Source organism: Diabrotica virgifera, chromosome 2 (genome assembly GCF_917563875.1).
Source record: "Diabrotica virgifera virgifera chromosome 2, PGI_DIABVI_V3a".
NCBI classification, from domain to species: Eukaryota; Metazoa; Arthropoda; class Insecta; order Coleoptera; family Chrysomelidae; genus Diabrotica; species Diabrotica virgifera.
Genome location: NC_065444.1, coordinates 217,010,626 through 217,032,731, shown reverse-complemented (window position 1 = coordinate 217,032,731; position 22,106 = coordinate 217,010,626). Strand labels below are relative to the sequence as shown.

The 22,106-nt window shown below is 32.7% G+C and overlaps 2 protein-coding genes across 4 annotated transcripts in view; one reads left to right on the top strand and one right to left on the bottom strand.

The window, feature by feature from the left end:
• Positions 1 to 6,919, bottom strand: part of LOC114333970 (uncharacterized) — a 69,615-nt gene extending 62,696 nt beyond the window's left edge. The window contains exons 1-2 of the mRNA XM_028283974.2: positions 6,675 to 6,919; positions 6,561 to 6,620 (exon numbers count right to left, since the gene is read on the bottom strand). Of these exons, the coding sequence (XP_028139775.1) occupies positions 6,561 to 6,620; positions 6,675 to 6,743 (129 nt within the window). The 5' untranslated portion in view covers positions 6,744 to 6,919. The remainder of the gene's footprint in view (positions 1 to 6,560; positions 6,621 to 6,674) is intronic.
• Positions 6,920 to 8,422: 1,503 nt separating this feature from the next.
• LOC114333967 (PAT complex subunit Asterix) overlaps positions 8,423 to 22,106 on the top strand; it is a 54,343-nt gene continuing 40,659 nt past the window's right edge. The window contains exons 1-2 of one of the 3 annotated variants that reach the window (XM_050643117.1): positions 8,423 to 8,545; positions 8,745 to 8,856. In XM_050643117.1, the coding sequence (XP_050499074.1) occupies positions 8,751 to 8,856 (106 nt within the window). In that variant the 5' untranslated portion in view covers positions 8,423 to 8,545; positions 8,745 to 8,750. Of the gene's footprint in view, positions 8,615 to 8,744; positions 8,857 to 18,130; positions 18,225 to 22,106 lie in introns of those variants that run through there. The other 2 variants (XM_050643116.1, XM_050643115.1) reach the window with 2 other exon arrangements.

Sequence of the window (22,106 nt, the reverse complement as noted above, 5' to 3'; positions counted from 1 at the left end):
ATTATATTGGCCAATTATATTAGTCCTGGTTACTGGATAATTGTCAAGGCCATAGTCCAAAAAAATAGTAAGAAGAAAAAATAAGATTCAGGTTATGTTATGAAAACGTGAACAATTGTATGTAGTAAATAAAATTAGTTATTAAAATGCAGTACTGCACTCAAAATACAATTAATTAAATTTACCTTTATATAATAATCGCATATCATATCAATATTGTGGAGCAATATATAATTTTTCTGCTTCAATGACAGAAGGTATGAAATATACGTCAATTTGACAATTTCAATTGACAATATGAATTATTTAAGATAGTTGCAATATTTCTCCGCGACTCGCGCACGGTCGTTTCTCGTTTCCCTTCCAAGCAGGGCCCCCGCTTCCATATGTGCAAAGTGTGCAATGCACACGGGCGCCATCTTTTAGGGGCGCCAAAACCCGGGGTAAAAAATTGCAAAAAAAAACAAAAATTAATTTTAAAATAAAATTTAAGAAATTAAATAGGATTAAGTATACACACGAAATTTTATTAGTATATCATCCGGTTACTGCCGATTCCCATTTGCGAGAACATGTCGAAAGTCAGGCATTTTAATTTATTTTGTTATGGTTATGATTTTATTCTGTTGGTTTCATGTTGATATTTTAGTCTACAAATAAATGTCCACTTACTCACGGTTTTTGCTGTGAATTTTAAAGAACCGCTTATATTGACATCAAATTTGTCATAGGTATAGGTACATAGCTAACAAGAAAAGGAGCCGATGTGTGCTTTTGCCCTGGGAATAAAAAGGGTGTTCTCAGGGGAATACGCCCGAGAATACCTAGGTGTATTTTTTGGGGTGAAAAAACATACGTTCAAAATAAGTCCGGAATTGGATAAACTGACTAATTATAATCAAATTTTGTTCTATAGAGATTTTCACAAAGTCAATGCTTTTCGAGTTATTTGGCAGTGAATATGTTCATTTTCTAACAAAAAAACCCCGTTTTTAGAGGGTTAACTCAAAAACTAATTATTTTTTCGAAAAAAATACTCTTAACAAAAATATAGCTTACAAAAAAGTGAAAAAAGTAATTTATATATGAAGTCTGCAAACCCAGCAGTAGAAGCAGAGTTGTAGCTAATGAAAAGTAGGTTCTTATTCGTCAAATTCCAAATCTAATATTTCAACGTGAAATAATCAAAAAATTAAGCAGTTTTCGGGGAAAACTCATTAAAACTTCTTTAAAGCGCTTAAAAACTTTATTTTTGATTTTTAAAAAAGTTTCTAGCAACAAGAACACGCAACAAGCAACCTTGTATTGGACCATTTTTGGTAAAAAAAATTGTAGAAATCATCCTAATTAGCATTCCAATTGAAATTAATCGTTACCGCTTTACCATTTACTTTTATAATATGTATTATTTATATGATTTGTAAGTTTTATCGGTTTAAACGGCTCATTTTTGAAAAAATTTGAAAAAAAGGTAATTTTTTTTAATCTTGAAAAAATTCCTTTTTTTCCAAATAACTTAAAAAATTATTAGTGATACCAAAAATCTCAAGCAGTAAAAAAATGTAGGTTTTGTTGTTCTGATTATTTTGGACTTTTTTATTTTCCTGTAAGACAAAAAGTGGTTAAGATATGGCTGTTCAAAGTTTGCATACATCGTAATGCCGTTTAAAGTGACTCGTTAAAGCCCTTTTAACTACAACCTCTTCAAAAATAAGCACTGTCAACCGATGAAACTTTAGATCATATAAACCATACATAAGTAAAGTAACTTGTGGTGAAGCAGTAACGATTAATTTCATTTGGGATGCTAATTAGGGGGCGATTTTCATTTTGGTATTTGGAATTTTTGCCAAAAAAAGGTAAAGCATTATTCTGAGCGTAACTTACTTTTGATGTTAAAAAAAACAAAAATATAGCTTCTTTTAATAATTTTAAAAAAGTTATAACGAGTTTTCACTGATAAGTGCTTGATTTTTTTTTATTTCACGTTGAAATATTCGATTTGTAATTTGACGAATAAGAACTTCCTTTTCATTAGTTACAACTCTGCTTCTGGGTCTCAGATTTCATAATATATGTATAACAACTTACACCAATTTTTTCATTTTTTTATAAGCTATATTTTTTTTCATTAAAATACTTTTTGAGCTATTTGCGAAATTCCTTCTAAAAACGTGTTTTTTTTATGAAAATTGAACATATTTACTCGAAAATAACTTGTATTGATAGTGGAAAAACTAGAACAAAAGTTGTTTAAAATTAGTCATTTTATCCAATTCCGGACTTTTTTGAACGTATGTTTTTTTACTCCCGAGAAGAGTGAAACTCATGTTCAGGATAAAAGCACACATCGGCACAATATCACTTTTTTCTTTGACATATTAGCTGTGTGTATGCCAAATGTCATGTCTATCCAAGCGGTTCTTTAAAATTCGGAGGTTTTACAATATTTTATCTTGAGTGGATGGACTTCTAGAGTTCAGTTTTTTGGTTTATTTCAAGCACCTATCTACCTTCAAAAAATAAATAAAAAACATGATCCAAAATGCCTTAAGGGGCGCCAAAATCCTTTTTTGCACACAGGCGCCAGTAACCCTGACGGGGGCCCTGCTTCCAAGTACTTGCACACCGCGAATAGAAAAACAGTAAACTTCACAAGTGCAAAAAAAACTTGATTCCTTTTTCAAAGCAGTATTACTGAAAGCAATCATGTTGATATCAAACAGCAATGTCAAGTCACAACGAATGTCCAAACACAATTAAATAAAATTTTGTGTGTGTTTTGTATTTATTATTTATATCTAAACACAGTGTGTATATAATTTTCAAAAATAAGTTTTTGATTTGTTTTAAGCCTTAAACCTATTTTTATATAGGTAATGAACTTTCCGCTTGAATGGACACCTAGTCCCCCAATTAATCCTTTACATTGAGGTTTTACTGTAACTATATACAGTGGAACCTCGATTATCCGTCTCTCCATTAACCGTCACCTCTGTTAACCGTCAGGGTACATACAAACGTTGTATTGACTACATAAGCAAAAATTTTAAAGTAAAAAAGTTAATTTGATTTGTGATGAGGACACAAACAGCTATCCATTGCTGATAGCTAAAGAAATCGTTGAAATGGCAACAAAAGCGGACCAAACAGATTCAGAAGCTGACACAGACTTGGAATATGAGTGTAGATATGTTGATGAACCTATTGTAACTGACAAAAATTTACGTTAATAATCTAGAGAAGCTGCATCGCACGTGCAATAAGTCATCGAGTGGTATTCTCAACAAGAAGTAGGTAGATTGCATGATCTTATGCTGATTAAGAAATTCGGCCATCGCAAAATGTGAAGCAACAGTAAAACAAACAAAGATTTCAGAATATTTCAAATTGATTCGATTAAACGAACACAAATCCCTCTTATATTGTCAAACAAAACATACAAATGGAATTTGAGAGTTGTAGGTATGCCCTATTCCACGAACATACGCCTGTTTTGGATTACTTCGACAACGAAAATTTTACTGTGCAAAATAAGAAGAACGAAAGTAAATTGCAAATTACATTGTTGTTCATTGGAATAATTATTAGCGCCATTTACTTTCGTACTTCTTATGTTGCACAGTAAAATATTTGTTGTCGAAGTAATCCAAAACAGGCGTATGTTCGTGGAATGGCCCATACTATGAATTTTTAATTTTTTTAATGTTCTGTTAACCGTCTTTTCGATTATCCGTCATACCCTTGGTCCGGCGCCCTGACGGATAATCGAGGTTCTACTGTAAAAAATATTTGTTGTTATTAGCAAACTATACAATTTTTCATCTGTTTCATTTTAATAAATAAATAAAATTGTTATTGGCATATAGAAGGAGAAAATAATATGTGGAAGGATAATGCTTGCTAGTACAGCATATGTATCTCTGTTGCAAGTGTTTTTGGATGCAAAGACATCCATAGGGAAATTAAGTTCAAAATACATAAAACTATCAGAAGATCAATAGCAAAATGCATAATGACAGAAACAATAAACCTTATCAATCCTTTTGAAAGAAAGATATTGAGAAAAATATTCTAACCCATCTGTGACAATGGTATGTTGAGAATATGGTTCAACCATGAGCAGTGGCGTAGCTAGAATGGGTGACACCCGGGGCGGTAATCGATGGTGTCACCCCAAATCCTAAAAATAAAGATTGTTAAATTCAGCGAAAATCCGATAAACGTATGTTTTGAATAATGGAAAAATTAAGAGCTTTAATTAATGAAATTGCAGTAAATAGGATAAAGTAGTTTATTTATTTTTTGTTTTACATTATGTGAATGAATTAAACTATTTTTTTTTCTAGCTTTACTAGCTGCAAACTCTGAAATCACATTTTCTATAGGATGTATTTTTTGTGTTGCTTCATGTTCGATAATTAATAAACCGAGGTTATTTAGCCTTGTTTTGCACCATTTTTGCTCTCAAGTAATTCTTGATTAATTTTAGCTTACTAAAACTTGCCTCACATGAAGCAACCGAGACACAAAGTTTGGGAGGGATTCCATGAAATCCTATTTCACAATTAATTTTAAAGTCTACAGCTAACCATTTAGAGGCTGTATTATTGGCTGCTTGTATTGACACTGAGACTTGGTATTTCTAGCAGGAGGTCTACTTCTGATACCTCTTCTTGGTAAAAGTCACAAAATGTTGAAACAGCTAATTTCAACTGTTCACTGTTCGTGAAAAGCAAAGTGTGTGTCTGTACAACCTAGTACAATGAAACCACATCATGAATGGACTTTGATCTGGTTTCGAGTTCAACAGTGAATCGGTCACAACATTCCAACATGTCCTTTTGAAGTTCGGCTCGAAGTGTCAGCCTTATATTGGTAGATAACTCACCATCCAATCGTTTTTGACGTCTAATTCGTTTTTCGGTGGGAATGTCGTCGTCCTCATATTTTTTCGTGGCAAAATCTATTGCTTCATCTATAATATGGCCACATTTTTCTTCAATATAAAGACGAAGTTCCTCTCTTTTGGGTGCTGATTGATCAACGGTTATGGTTATGCCTTTACTTTGCAATTCAATCTGAGCAACATTTATTTTTCTTAGTACCTACTACATCGTTCCAAAAGAAAAGAAATGTGAAATTACATACAGCGGACATAAGATACTGTGCAGCACCTCTGATGTCTAATTTTTCTGGTTGATGACATAATTCCTCAATTGCAGCAACAACATTATCAACATGATCTACCAGTACTTTAACTGCAGCATAGTGAGCACTCCAACGCGTTGTGGAAAGTCGTTTGACAGATGCTTTGCTGTGTTTTATAAGCACTTCCCAGCAGCTAGTGGAAACAGAAAAAAAATTAAAATTGCCTCTACTGTTCCAAAAAATGTTACACAAGATGTATTTTATGCAAAAGAGTGTTGGCTACATAAATTAAATAAATGATCAATACATCCAACGAAAATAGCCTTTTTGTGTTTTGCTTTAATAATAGCTTGTATTCCTCCATGTATGCCGCTCATAACAGCTGCTTTATCGTATTCCTGTGAATGGACTTTTACATTTAAACCATCAATTTCAAGCTTATTGAGAATTTCGTTACTTAGATCAACCGATTTTTTCCTTTTAACGGAAAAAATCCAAGAAATGCCTCTTTGACCTCGACTTTTCTTGATTTCGTGTGTTCACAAAATAATATCGAATTGTATTTTGATTGTAAAGTGAGTCAAGTTACAAATTAAAGATTCGTTCTGTTGTGATCGGGTCTCTCGGGTGTCACCCCTGAACGGGTGACACCCGGGGCGGACCGCCCCCTCCGCCCCACCCTAGCTACGCCACTGACCATGAGTTGTATCAATATTACAAACAACCCTCTACAGCAGCGGTTCTCAATCTTTTTGAGTCATGTACCAACAAAATCTTTTATTATTTTGGGTACCACCTAACTGAAATACCTATCTAGCTAAGTGATCTAATTAACAAATTAACTATAATGGTGGTGCTGATTTTGGTTGTTTTTATGTTTTGTGTACCACCTCAAATAATGACATGTACCACCAGTGGTACATGTACCACAGATTGAGAACCGCTGCTCTACAGCAAATTATGCGAAATGCAAAAATACACAGATTACGCTGGGTGGATCACATTATAAGAATGGACAATAACAGAACACCTAGTAGAATGTTTAGTGGTACTATGGTGGACTCTCAGCCAGTAGGAAGACTAAAGAAGGGGTGGATAGACAAAGTAGGATTTGTCACTAAAGAGGTATTAAGGGTGGATAACTAGAGGAGAGCAGCCAGGGAAATAGGTACTAAGAGGTAGATGGTAGATGCTGGGGGAAGCCAGGGCAAGACTTGAGCTGTAGCACTATATAAGGGAGATATATTGGCTTATGTATTACATTAGTGTCATGCACTTTTTTAGTGTCAGGAAAAACAAAACAGTCAAATCATATTAGCAAAAAATTTTAAATCCAATTCAATACAGTACATTTTATAGTAGATATCTTACAACTTTGAAAATCCTAATGGTAAAACACTTTTACTTACAGGTCTAACTTTCCTTAAAGCTACTGTCAATCCAAGGAGAGCTACCGAATAGCAAGTAATCTACAAAAATGTCCTATCAGATTATCAATATTATTAAATTTTTGTTTACATTACCTGTGCCCCCCGGTTATCTTTCTCCATGGCATTTATTATATCGTCAAAAGATTTCGTAATTTTCTCCATTTTAATAAGCAATAATTTATTTCATTAATAAATAAAATATCGCACTTTGTGTTCTCTGGACCTTAGATAAAATAAATCTGTTTCGATTCAAAAATTTTAAGTATTTTTGGCTCTAGTCTCTTATGTACATAGTGGTTAGGTCATGTATATTTTTTATTTAAATGTCAAAAGCAAAAGTGTCAAATTCTCAGTTATGACAATGTTGCCATATCATATTCTGCTTCGCAGTTTTACTTTTTACCAAAAATGTGGTGATTTTCCAGGAATTTGGAAAGTAACCAAATACAATTGTTTATATCTCTTTCTAATAAAAAATATTTAATAGTTTTGATACTGAAAAACTTCTGATTCATCATTTTTGTGTTTTATGGAGTTTTAAATTTTATTCTGTTTTTATTGTATAAACACTCAGGTCAACAAGAAAAAAAATTATACAATATAATTTAAATTAAAATGTCTGTAATTTTAAACAATTTTATACAATGGCAAATAGCAAAATTGACTATAAAAATCATTCATTAATCCTTTAACGATAAAAAAGTTCATGCTTATGTTCATCGCTTTAATTATCTTTAATTTTTATTATCTGCACACTTTTTGTCTTGGTCTTCGCTATGCAATCGTCCCCTTTATATTATATCATGAATCTCTGCATGATTTTATGTTGACTCGATATTAATTATTAATTATCTTCGTTTAAATTATTATTAGTTTATTTTTTGATCTCGATTTGTTTCTGTGATTTCGATTAAATTCATTTCATCTGACTTTTATTTAATAGAGAGTTATCAAGTAACTCGAGGAGAATACGGTAACGTTATTTTAGCAATGGAGCATGCGCAGTATGAATATTGAATAACGGAAATGATTTTAACGTTAACGTACTCCGTTACGGTAGGTCGGATAGCGGGCTTAAAATACGGTAACGTTAGCAGCGAATCGCACCAATTCGGCAGGACTCGGAGTGACTCGACCATTTCAGTTCTGTCATGTTCATGTAATAAATAAATATGTTGGGTTATGAAATTTTATTTTGTATGTTAACAGGTGTTTTGTCTTTGTTTTCTTGGCTTGGTTTTGGTTTGGTTGAGTTTAAAGTTTTAGTTCCTCTCAGCATTACTTACCAGTACAGGTATGGCCAGTTTCTGTTACAATTATATCTGATATCCCTAACAATTGTACATGCCTTGGAATATCCTGTTTTTCAAACCGAAAATACTGTTTGGCTTGTTCAGGTTTAAGGTATCGAAATTAAAGACAGAGGCAAAATTACAAAATATGTATCTTGGGTGAAAGAAAACAAAAACAGAAAAAAATTTAAACAAATTTAATTATTTTGCTGTCAAATACGAAATTTGACTGACAGCTGCCAACTATTAACGTGAAGCAGAAATTCGACCACTTGATAACTCTAAAATTACATCTACGTTAAAACTTATACCGTAAAAAAATAGCGTTTACGTGTCAAAATAACGGATGGATAGAATTTTACTTGATAACTCTCTATTATTTCAGATCTTCAACATTGTTTGTTTCATTTATATTTGACTCTCTTTCAGCGTACTCTTTTCAAAATATTGTGTTTATGTTTTTCCCATTCATTTCATTTATTTATTAGAATTATTTAGGATTTTTCTTATTTTTTTCTTTTTTATGTATTTGATCAGTTCAAAATTTGAAAACTCGCCTAAACGTAATAAGTGACATTTGACTTTGAGCTGTTGACAACACTGAATTTATTAGATAGTCGCCATTGTGAACATTAGATCGAAAAATAATCAAAATATTATTCACATTAAAAGGTATGTGCGTATTTAACTAATACATTATCATAGTTCATTGTTGAAGACTCTTGTTAACATCTAATATCAGTAAGTAATTCTCAGTTGTAAATGTATACATACTACTTCATCTGTTTTTGACGTTTCTGTTCTGATTCTTTTAATTAATTTCTCTTTTACATTCTTTACAAGGGATTCACTCTACTTGTTTAATTTTTAGATTGAAATGAATGCCGATCCCCGCAGACCTGAAAAAGTATCAAGATATGTTCCAAAAGCTACCAATGGGACTGGCCAAGAAGACCTCACCCCTGATTACATGAATATCTTGGGTAAGGAGATGTCTGTGTCTATTTTTAGTTTCAGACTTAAACCTTTTACAGTATGAATATGTTTGGTTAGAATGGTCATGTTTATTGTTATGCCCTAATTATTTAACCATCTATTTGCTTATCTGTGATTATGACCAAGGTAAAATATTTTATTTACATGTTCAAGGCAATTAGTTGTATCACATTGATAATGCATTTGGATGATTTTAGTTATACATAATCTTTGAGAAAGTTTACATAAAAAGTAGGTGCTTTTATATACTGTATAGGTGTACTGTCAAGAAGCAGTTTTAACACTCTCGCTGCCAATAATATTTTAAATAATTTCGTAGTGTGCCAAAACTATACAACGCTGCAAGTTTACATTAATGTTACATGCTTGTCAATACATACATTAATGTGCAGCGAGAGTGTTAACACTTTAGATGCCTTTAGAAATATTATTTATAAACTTACATTGGGGGCGTTATCAATCATATATGTCTAGTAAACCCCATTTGCCACCATGCTTTATGACACAGTCAACTAAAAACTAGGTTTTTAATTTTTTTTCAAAATAGTGCAAAAAACATGTCATAATAAAAAATTCATTGACCAAAATATTGAACATTTTCAAATTATCATGTAAAGTGAAATTTTTGTGTTATAGGAATATTACTTTCTATGTTATAGGAATAGAATTCCTTTTCTGAATTTGATGTTTTGAAATGTCATATAAATTCTTGATGGGATTTATATGTGATGTGGGCTATATGGTGGCCAATATAATCTTTTAATTTGAATCTCATCAAGGTAAGTATTCACTACTCTAGTGATATGAGGACATGCTTCATCGTGAATTAGCTAGAATCTGGCATATCTAATATGGCTGGCAAATGGCAAAATATAGTTTTCTAAAATGTACATATATATATATCATCTGTCATTTGCCCAATCACCTCCATAAGTTCGGTATGTCATTTCCAAGCAATACAGCTCCCTAACACAATGCCTCCACTACCAAAACTATCTCTCTATATGAGATTACAACTGACATCCTGTTCACCATATTGAAGTGAGATTGACGAAACTTAGTCTAAAAAAGAGTTGGTGAGAAGTATAATATGCCAACTGTAATCTCATATAGAGGTTACAGTAGTTGGCATATTGTAGAGTTTTGGTGGTGGAGACATTGTGCTATGAAGCAGTATTGCTTGGAAAGGACATACCATACTTTGTGATTAGTAGTGATTAGTAGAATGACAGCTGACATGTACATTGAAAACATTTTATCCGCTGTGAGCTCTTACGTAGAGGGGATATTTACAAATTCTCGAGCGCCAGTAGTGGCAAGTCTGTAAACGTTTACCGGAAATTTGACATAAATGTCAAAGTGATTAATGTAAAATTAAAATTAAAAACATTAATTATAAAAAATATTAGTTGGTCAAAGCTGTGGTATATATTTTTACCTTAAATATACTTACGTTTTAAATACTGAATTTAAGTTTTTTAATGTTCCGTAATATGGAATTATAATTTAATCTAAAAATCTTAGCGCCATCTACACGATAATTGTGAAAGTATCCGAAGTAAGAAATTCATATTTTATCAATAGAACGTCAAAATGATTAGCAAAATCTTAAAAAAATCGATTACAATTTAATTAATTTTTTGCATTGTAAATGTTAAGCGATAACAATTAAATAATAAATTTAAAAATTACCAGTGAAAGATAATTCCAGTAATCCGCTAGGAGCGCCACCAGCGAAGCTCAGAGCGTATAAGACAATATTGGGCCATTTGCCAGCCATATTGGATATGATATATTCGTGCTAATGCATGATAACACATGTCTTCATGTCATTTTAAAAGATTATATTGGCCACTATATAGCCCATATCAGATCTAAATCACATCATGAATTTATACGATACTGGTCTAAGGATCGCAGCACAAAAAATTTCACTTCACATGATATTTTCCAAGTATTTGATATTTTTGTCCATGGGTGTATTAAAACTAGTATTCTCCAGTGGTATGGTAGTAACATTTGAAAATAAACTAAAGACACTCTAACGTCCAGTGCTCACGGCATAACTGTTTTAAGACTATGATATAAAACCGATTTAACTCGACAACTATTTTGTTATCTTGGCAGCATAAAAGCACAGGGATTTGCCCATAAGCGATCCACCTGGGTACCTGGAACTAGTTTTCAACAGTAAAACAGTTGCGTTATGTGCATGACCTAAATGTAAAAGTTAAAATAAGTTCAATATTCATTGAAGGAGAAGAAGTAGAAAATGTACAGAAGTTTTGCTATCTGGGAAGCATAATTGACGCTCTGTGGAATAGAAGAAGAAATTATAATTCTGCATAATTGACGCAGAATGCGTTCTATATGCTGAAGAAAACGTGGGAGTCCAATAAATTAACAAACAAAACCAAAATCAGGATATTTAATACAAATGTAAAGAGCATTTTGCTATATGCAGCAGAAACTTAGAAATTAGAGAAAAAGATTATACAAAAGGTTCAAACATTTGTAAATAGATGCCTTAGACGAATATTGCAAATATATTGGCCAAATCAGATAAGTAACAAGGAACTTTGGGGAAAAGCTAATCAAGAGCCGATAGCCAAAACCATAAATATACGCAAATGGAAGTTTATTGGAGATACATTAAGGAAAAATGAAGATGATATAAGTAACCAAACAAGTCCTGGCCAACCAACTGGAAAAAGAAAACAAGGCAGACCAATGACATCCTGGAAAAAAATATTAAAAGAGAAAAGACAACGGGTTAACATGGAAAGAGGTGAAAGCATTAGCCAGAAACAGAGCTGAATGGAGGGGGACTGTAGAGGCCCTATGTTCCAAATGGAATCAAGAGGAGTAAAGTAAATAATGTTAAAACCTTTTTTAACCCATTTGCTGCCTTTTGATGAGGATGGAACTTGGCTAGCAACCATTCCGTTGTATGGCACCTGACTGAAGTAACTATATCACCCTCTGGCGTATGAACGGCACCTTACTGAAGTAACTATATTACATGCTGGCGTGTGATCAGCAGCGAATGGGTTAAGACTCCAGGAATAAAGTGATTCAAGGCAAGAGAACATAGGAAAATACAGAAGAAAATAAAAAAGTTACATTTTTAAAATTTAGTCAATTACTTATTTTCATATTATCTTAATTTTGATTTTATGAAATGTGTTCCATTCAAGGTGCCATTAATCCAGAATATAGTGCTATTATATTTTAAGAATTTTTTTTAAAACACATACAGTGGAGTCCCGATATAACGAACCCCGATATAAAGAATTCCCCGATATAACGAATTTTTTTAAATCCCCTTCAAACGTCCATAACATTCAATGTAAAAAATACCCCTATATAATGAACTATTTTGATCTTAACCCTCGATATAACGAATTTTTACGATTTGCGGAGATAAATTAAAGCCTCTATAATAAATATTGAGTGTAGCTAACCTCTATATAACGCACGCAAGCCTTGTATTATGCATTTCTCCATTCCAAACCTCGGTTTAGCGTAGTTGAACAATCACGCACCTGCTTCCCGCCCCCTTCCCTTGGTGAAAGGTGAACTACAGGATGTCGAAGAATCTGTTATTAAGTGGTTTAAACAGTGCCGGGACCAAAATTTACCCGTTGGAGGTCCCATACTCCAAGAACAGTTTGCAGAACAATTAGGACACGCAGACTTTCGAGCCAGTAATGACTGGTTGGATCGGTTCAAAGAGAGGCACGAAATTAGTTTAAAAAAATTTGTGGCGAAAGTGCTGCAGTGGATGATGTAACTTGCGCAGATTGGAAAGCTAAATTGCCAGACTTGACCCGTGTATACAATGCAGATGATACCTACAGTGCTGATGGGACAGGGCTTTTTGACATGGATAAGCGATGAGAAATTCGTTATATTAGAGGTTTGAATTCAGCTTTAAGAACCCCTTTTTAACGAATGTTGGCCGCATTTAATCTCGATATAACGAACTCTGATATTGAAAAATTCCCGATATAACAAATTTTTTTTCGGACCCTTCAGATTCGTTATACCGAGGTTCTACTGTATTTCAAAATGTTGCCCTTAGTCCAGGGCCAGGGCTGTTTTGTGGATGATCTCAAAGGTCACAGGGTTTCAAAGTATATTCTTTTGTATTTTGTCCCACCGAATTAAAATTTCAAACTTGCTTTCGTGTCAGAAGTGACAGGGATTTGTTATCATCATCATCATTGGTGACCGCTGACAGCCCTTGGAGGGACATGGTCGCCCGTTGGGGTTTCTAGGCTCTAAAGTTTTACATGGTGTGGAGGCAGCCACATGCATAACTCCTCAAAAGTTCTAAACGATATTTATCTAAAATATTACTTACTTGTTTCTTTTTTGAGGAGGTCTTTTCGGCGTTATGTGTGTTTTGCTTGTTTGACTATATAGCTGCCCATGTTTTTCTTTCCTTTGCTTGTTTTTCCCATTCTCGTATTCCTAGGGCTTTCAAATCCTGATCAATACCATCAATCCATCTCTTTCTAGGCCTACCTCTCAGTCTCTTCCCATTTAATTCTTTTCTAAGTATATATTTTCCGCCCACTATAACTATATCGTCAGCAAATGCGTGAATTTGCGCCGATAATAGTTTCATTCCCATTCATTCTAATATTTAATTTTGTGACTGCCTTTTTCCAAGGCAATATTAAAGCGACACGCCAGCGCGTCCCCCTGTCTTAGACCATTATTAATGTCAAAGAACGTGGAGTTTTCTCCTGCAATTCTAACGCACGAGCTTACGTTTTGCATTGTTAGTTTTGCAAACTTAACTAACTTAGGTGGGATTCCAAAGTCTATCATTGCAGTTCTTTTAACACTGTCATAGGCTGCTTTGAAGTCGACGAAGAGATGGTGTGTATCTATATTATATTCTAGCGAAAAAAGGGAATATACATAGTTTGTTTATACGGTTTTTTAGATACTAAAACTTTGGATTATAGCAAAGCACTTTACATAGTTCTATTGTAAGATACAGAACCTTTCGTCTACATTTTTAATCTTATTTTTAACAAAATGTCTCCTTTGGTAATACACTCGCCGGCACAAAATTCCGCCACCCAAAATTTTTGATTAAGTTTGATAATTTATAACTTTCTTATAGGTCTGGATCCCGCATATGAAAAAAAGTTGATTAATAGCAAGTTGAAAATTTGTTCATAGTTTAAGGGTGCCTAGTCAGACAAACTTTGATATATGGGAACACTGGAACAGGGTAAGTTTTAATTGTGGAACAGGTTAAAAATTTGGAACGGTCAGACCACGAAAACGGCACATGTATTTTGTCCGACAGAACAGACTTATACTCTTCAAACAGAGATTAAACTCTCATGCAAAAATCAGACTGCTATTTATAACCAAATGGGAGTTTTAATGAGTGGAACATGTAGAATATGTCAAATGACAGGAATTATGACAGGTGATAAATAGCAGTCTGATTTTTGCATGACAGTTTAATCTCTGTTCGGAGAGTTTAAGTCTGTTCTGTCGGACAAAATAAATGTGCCGTTTTCGTGGTGTGACCGTTCCAAATTTTTAACCTGTTCCACAATTAAAACTGCCCCTGTTCCAGTGTTCCCATATATCAAAGTATATCCGACTAGACACCCTTAAGCTATTAACAAATTTTCAGCTTGCTATTGATCAACTTTTTTTTCATACGCGGGATCCAGACCTATTATTTGTACTCCGATTTTCAAGATTCTTGCATCGGTTTGTAGGTACATGCATTAATGTCGTTTTCTATTATTCCGGTAACAAATTTTTTTTGCTTAGATGGCATTATACGGCGGTGAATGGAAACGTTGTATTTTCTCCTAACTTTTAAAAATTCTGTGGAAAAATTGGAGGGCTGATTTTGTTTCATACTCCTTTCGAATTATCCTGGAGGTATCACTAAGGTTTTGTTTTTGAATTATCCGAATATCTCTCTTCTTGTAAGAGCTGTAAATAAACACACTGCTTTGAAGGTTTTTTTAATTAAAAATATCAAACGCACTAAAATCAACAAAACAAAATTAACAACAAAACAATTCAATGGCGGGTATGTCCACCTGTTGCAGCAACAACTGATCGCAATCTGTTTTGCGAATAAAGATGTGTTATCCTTGCATGGGGAATAGCCCGATATACCTGTAACAGGGCCATAACTGTAATTTTCTGGAGGCCTAGAATGACGGCGAAATATCTTTAATTCATCCCATAAATGCTCAATACGATTGAGATCTGGGCTGCATGCTGGCCATTCTGATCTTATCAGTCCAACCTCTATTTTATGAGTCCATCAGTGTTTTTATTTGCAAAAAATGGTACAGCTCTTCCAAGAAAAGAGATATTCGGAAATTCAAAAAACAAAATTTTAGTGATACCTCTGGGATAATACGACAGGACTATAAAATAAAATCAGCTCTTCCATTTCTCAACAGAATTTTTTAAAGTTAGGAGAAAATACAACGCTTCCATTCACCCCTGTATACTGCCATGCCAGCAAAAATTTTGTGTTACCGGAATAATACCAACCAATATCAATACAAGTACCTACAAACTGGTGCAACAATCGTGAAAATTGGAGCACAAATAATAGAGTTATAAATTGTCAAACTTAATCAAAAATTTTGGGTGGCGGAATTTTGTGCCGGTGACTGTATGTTGATTTTACCTAAAAAGCTTAGACATTTGAGATATTTATAAACTAGTTTTTATGATAATGACCTTAATCCATGATGATTCACTTTAAACTGGCTTCTTTTGCAAATAGGTTTATATTTATGGTTTCTTTTAATTGCATTCAGTTCAATGCTCAAATAATATATTAAACGTAAAAAGAAATAATACATTTGCATGTTACTATTAACTACTATTAATTGTTTACACTATTTTAAATCAAATAGACCAGGCAATTGGTTTGATTTTTTATATTTTAAAAAAATCAAAAACATTTATAAAATGTTGGATAATGTAAAGTGGTTGGTGGGGGTAAAAGGGGGCGATAAAAGTTGTTCTAATTTCCGGCTAGATAGTAAATAAAAATCTGCAACAGAATCGTCTTTTTTTCTATATTTTCTTTTTTTTTCATTTCTATAATGGATTCATGGATTCTTCAGATAGAGCTACGTGATTATTTTATTATTTGTTTAAGCATTTGCTATTATTCGTTGCTTTAGTCTTCTGTGTTTCAATGTATGGAAAACATCATACCCTATCGAATCTCGCTGGCTTTGGTTTGGGTGATTTACCTAGGTACCTGGACACTGTCGCTATTTCTCTCAAGCATTTGTTGTGGGCTGATTGATTGTATCCTCTTTCTGTTTATATTTCACGTATGTCACCATGCTAACAATTCATATGTGATTATAGGTACTATGATGCTATCTATTAGTCTCATCTTTGTTTTTGTTGTTAAAACTCTCGCCGCCAAGTGTAACATTAATGTACACTCTGTATTGACAAGCGTGTAACATTAATTAAACAATTGCAGTGTTTCACATAGCGTATCATATAGTTTTGACGCACGACGAAATAATTTAGAATATTATTGGCGGCGAGAGTGTTAATTTGCTTTTTATCCGTATGAGTCCTCTGATTGCTGCTTCTGTCTTTTGGATTGTTGCGTTTACATGTGTTATGAACTTTAAGCCTTTATCCAATGTGATTCCTAGGTATTTGCTTTGTTTTTCCATTCGATGGATCTGTCTCGTACAATTAGTTGTTCGTCTGTGTTATTACTTCTATTTTTGAAGGTAACCGCTTGGGTCTTCTCTGGATTTATTGCTATTTTCCATTGGATAGGAACACCAGTCTTCCTGCACAGTAAATCACGATTCGGTATGGACTCATAATATACCCAGATATGGCAAATGGTTCATCACCAATAATTACAAACTGCATCACTTATACTTCTTCTTCTTTAAGTACTGTGCCCAAATTTTTAGGCGTGGGTAGCTTCCATAACAATTTGCCGATATCGTTCTCGATCTTGTGCGGCATGTAACAATTGATCTGCTGATAAGCCAGTCCATTGACGAAGGTTTCGGAGCCATGAATATTTCTTTCGACCAATTCCTCTTTTTCCGTCGATCTTTCCATTGAGTATTAACTGCAGCATCCTGTATCTGCTACCTCTCATTATATGCCCCAGATATTCAAGTTTTCTCTTTTTTATCATCTTCATTAAGTCACCTTCGCCTTGACCTACTCTGTTTAAGACTTCTCTGTTTGAAATGCGTTGAACCCAAGATATTCTGAGCATTCTACGATACGACCACATCTCAAAGGCTTCTAATTTGTTGATCATGTTAACCTTCATGATCCAGGTTTCACATCCATATAGTAATACAGGATACACATAACATTTTAGGAACTTGATTCTTAGTTGTAAATTCAGCTGAGAGTTGCTCAGAATAGATCTAAGTTTCATAAATGCTCCTCTTGCAATTTCTATACGAGTTTTAATTTCTTCATCCGGATTTAGTGTCTCGTTTATCCAACATCCTAGGTATTTAAAATGGTTAACTTTTGTTATTGATTCATCACTGACAATTAGTTGCATAGGGCCGACGTCTTGTTTACTAACCACAAGTAACTTTGTCTTTGTTGCATTTATGTTAAGTCCGTTATTGGAGCATTCTCTAGTGACTCGATCAATAAGGAATTGAAGATCTTCGATATTTTCAGCCATGATCGCGGTGTCGTCTGCATATCTGATGTTGTTAATAGTTTCTCCCCCGATTCGAACTCCACATTGTCCTTCCAAGGCTTCATTAAAAATTATTTCTGAGTATACGTTAAACAAAGTTGGGGATAACACACAACCCTGTCTGACACCTCTTTGAATGCAAATTTTGTCTGTTTCTTTGCCGTTTCTTTGCTATCACTTATACATTCGGGTAGTTTTTGTTTGTAATCATATCCATTTCTCATTGCAATACATGTCGTTATTGTTCATTTTTGACTTCTTTCTGCATCCAAAACTAAAACTCGAGACATCTGTATCGCTCACATGAACAAACGTATCGAGAACGTTTTAAAAACGCCGGCGCGATGTCAAATTATAACGCTTTTTTAATTCGTGTGAACGAATTGTAAGAGATTTGACATACCACGAAGTTTTCTGTACTGCTATCACATTTTATTTAATATTTTTATTTTTTTTATAACATCTTCTGATGCACTGTTACATGCTTTTGATCTAAATCCACTTTTAATAAAAACTAAGATGTATTTTAGGGTTTTTGGAATGCGCTTCATCAATGTCTTAAGAAATAACTAAACTGACAGCTTTATGGTACCAGTGGCATTTCTTAGGTGAATTGAATAAAAGGTAATATGTTGTATTGATCAAAATGTATTATTAACAATTCATTAACACCATATTTGATAGTGTAAATAATAAAAATGTATAGGAGTGTTAGAAGTTAATTTGCTTTATTATAACATAATTTAACAACAGTATATCAATTTCTCTGTCTGGCATATTCCATGTTTAATAGGAACTTACACACAGTTGGTACAGTATAAATCCCGATGCACGTCATTATCTACGTCAGAGATCTATATTGTTGCCACATTACAAAAAAAATGCACAGCTTTGTTTCGTAGATTGCACAAAGGCTTTCGATTCAGTAAAATGGGATCTCCTCTGGAGCCTAATGGAAAACATAGAAGTACCTAATCACCTATTTATGTGATGTGAAAATGTGTATGATAAAAACACAGCCAATGTTAGAATTCCAAGGAATATATTCAAATGCGTTCAAAACAAAAAAAAAAAGGAAATAGAAATGGCTGTATATAATATGTATAATGAGAAAGGTACTACTTGACGAATGGGATGGAGGAATCACTATAGGAGGCAGAAAAATCAGTAACCTACAATAATTATAATCAATCAGTTTATTGTAATTAATTTTCTTCATGTGAATCAAATCGAGACATCAAAAATACATGTAAAACACTAATCATTCCTTGATTGTAGGTAAAGCAGTAATTCGAATATAGCCGCAGCTATTAAATTATTAAAAATTGCTTATTATTATTATTGATTTGTAAGTAAAAACAAGAAATTAACATCAGAAAGATTTTAATTATGGTTTATTTTAGATTAAAGCAAAAAAAGAATGTGTGTGTACTTTGTACGCACGTAAGAAGTTATACTTATATTATAATATAATCTAACTTCATATTATGATTTCAACGAAATCAATATATCTACTTTAAACAGTTTTTTTGTATTGTAGTTATACAGGGTGTCCCGAAAATAATGGTCATAAATTATACCACACATTCTGGGGTCAAAAATAGTTCGGTTGAACCTAACTTACCTTAGTACAAATGTGCTCATAAAAAAAGTTACAGCCCTCCGAAGTTACAAAATGAAAATCGATTTTTTTCAATATATCGAAAACTCTCAGAGATTTTTTATTGAAAACGGGCATGTATCATTCTTATGGCAGGACCACCTTAAAACAAAATTATAGTGAAATTTGTCCACCCCATAAAAAATTTATGGGGATTTTGTTCCCTTAAACCCCCCCAAACTTTTGTGTACGTTCCAATTAATTCATTATTGTGGTACCATTAGTTGAACACAACGTTTTTAAAACTTTTTTGCCTCTTAGTATTTTTTCAATAAGCCAGTTTTTATCGAGATGCGGCTTCTTTTTTACTATATTTCCATAAAAAATTTATGGGGGTTTTGTTCCTTTAAACCCCCCAAATGTTTGTGTACGTTCCAATTAAGCTATTATTGTGGTACCATTAGTTAAACACAGTGTTTTTAAAACTTTTTTGCCTCTTAGTCTTTTTTTGATATGTCAACTTTTATCGAGATATGGCTTCTTTTTCAAAATATACCAAAAAATTTAAGTTATAAATAAATTTTCAGATTATTAACAGGTGTCTATAATCATACTTAACCATATACAAATATGTGGTGGATACGACAAATATTCAAAATATCTCGATAAACACGGGCTTATCAAAAAAGTACTAAGAGGCAAGAAAGTTTTAAAAATATTGTGTTTAACTAATGGTGCCACAATAATAATTTAATTGGAACGTACATAAAAGTTTGGGGGGGATTAAGGGAACAAAACCCCATAAAATTTTTATGGGGTGCACAAATTTCACTATAATTTTTTTTTAAGATGTTGCTGCGATAAAAATTCCTCATGTCCATTTTCAATAAAAAACCTCTAGGAGTTTTCGATATATGAAAAAAAATCGATCTTCATTTTGTAACTTCAAAGGGCTGTAACTTTTTTTGTGTGCACTATTGTATATAGGTAAGTGAGGTTCAATCAACCTATTTTTGACCCCAGAATCTGTGGTATAATTTATGACCAATCTTTTCGGGACACCCTGTATATTAAACTAATATTAGAAAGAACTAAAAGAATACCAACAATTTAAAAAAAGAAAAAAATATGACTGTCCGGTTTTGAACGGGGGACCTCTCGATCCGTAGGCGAATGCTCTACCGATGAGCTACCACCGTTGTGTTTAGGGATTTTCATTCACATTCATTTGTTTCGAGCTTCTGTCATGTGTCACATAATATTAATATATCTACGTCATACGTTATTGGTATATACCAATGATACAAACCAAAGACATATGACGTAGATATTATGTGACACATGACAGAAGCTCGAAACAAATGACAATCGATGAAAAGTCCTATACATACGATCATTTCTCGGACATAATCCTCGGCTCCTAAATAATATAATATTGATAACAATAACAGATTTAAAAAGTTAATTTCCTGTAAAATGTGGATGGTTTTGTCAGACAGAAAATAATTAAGTACTTGTTATGATTTTGTTGAAATGTATCAATGCTCAATAATTACATTCAAAAATATATTGACGAATATTGTAATTACATTGAGAAGCGTGCTTGAATGTTTGTATTAAAAACTATTAATATAGTATAAAAAAATATAGTACTAGTTATACAGGGTGTGTTAAAAGAAGCAGGACGGTAGAATATTTCGTGAAATTTACATCAAATTGAAAAAGTGAAAAACATTTGTTTAATATTTTTTTTTAAATCTATTGAATGACACAAAACACGACCACCTATTAATTATAATTAATAATGTTAATACATGTATTTAAAACAATTAAAATAATAAATATTTTAATGCAATATTGTAATATTGTTTATAATTCTTGATGGATGGTTTTGTTATCACGAAAAGTAAGATTTGCGAAATAAAAATTTAACAATGATATAATGAAATTTATAATAAAATATTCAAAATATCATCATCTAAATTAAAATAATAAAATCCTTCAAATTCTTATTTTTTTTCGCTTGTAAGCAAATTATTTTCTTTGATTAAATAGCTAAACAAAAAATTGCATTTTTCGTTGTAATTTTTTGTGCTTCATGTCAATCAATAGATTCTTGAAAAATACTAAACATCTGTTTTTTGATTATTTATTTTAAGTGTATTTCTCGAGATAGTCGACCATTTCCATAATTTCTCTATGGTATCATGATAAATCGTTTTTTTTTTTCGATTACAGCGCCATCTATCAAGAATTATAAACAGTGTCTCTAATAAATGTTATTTATTTTTTCATGAGGAATGCAAACCTACAATAAAAAGTGGGGTTCCCATTTATAGCCCAGTAAATGAACGGGAAATACGGCGATACCGAATTTTCAGGGGCAACTCCGACTTGCATGAAAATTTGAATTTAGGTTCTAATTACCCTCCACTTCAAAGTTGAAATTGTGCCGTTGGTTGCTTTTACTTAGGGGGTGACAGTCACCCCTTCTCGGGGGTGAAAAAACATATGTTCAAGATAAGACCGGAAATGGATAAATTGACTGATTTTAAGCAACTTTTGTTCTATAGAGTTTTTTATGTAAGTCAATATTTTTCGAGTTTTTGCGATTGAAAATGTTTATTTTTCGAAAAAAACTACGTTTTCAGACGGTTTTTCGCAAATAACTTAAAAAGTAAATATTTGATCGAAAAAATATACTTAGCTAAAGTATAGCTTATAAAAACCCGAAAAAAATGGTGTATCAGTAAAGTTTATCAATCGAGTAAAAACAAAGTTGTAGCTCATGAAAAATACGTTCTTATTCGTCTAATTCCAAATCGAATATTTCAAGGTGAAATCACTGAAAAATTAAGCACTTTTCGGGAAAAATCCTTTTAAACTTTTTTAAAGTGTTTATAAAA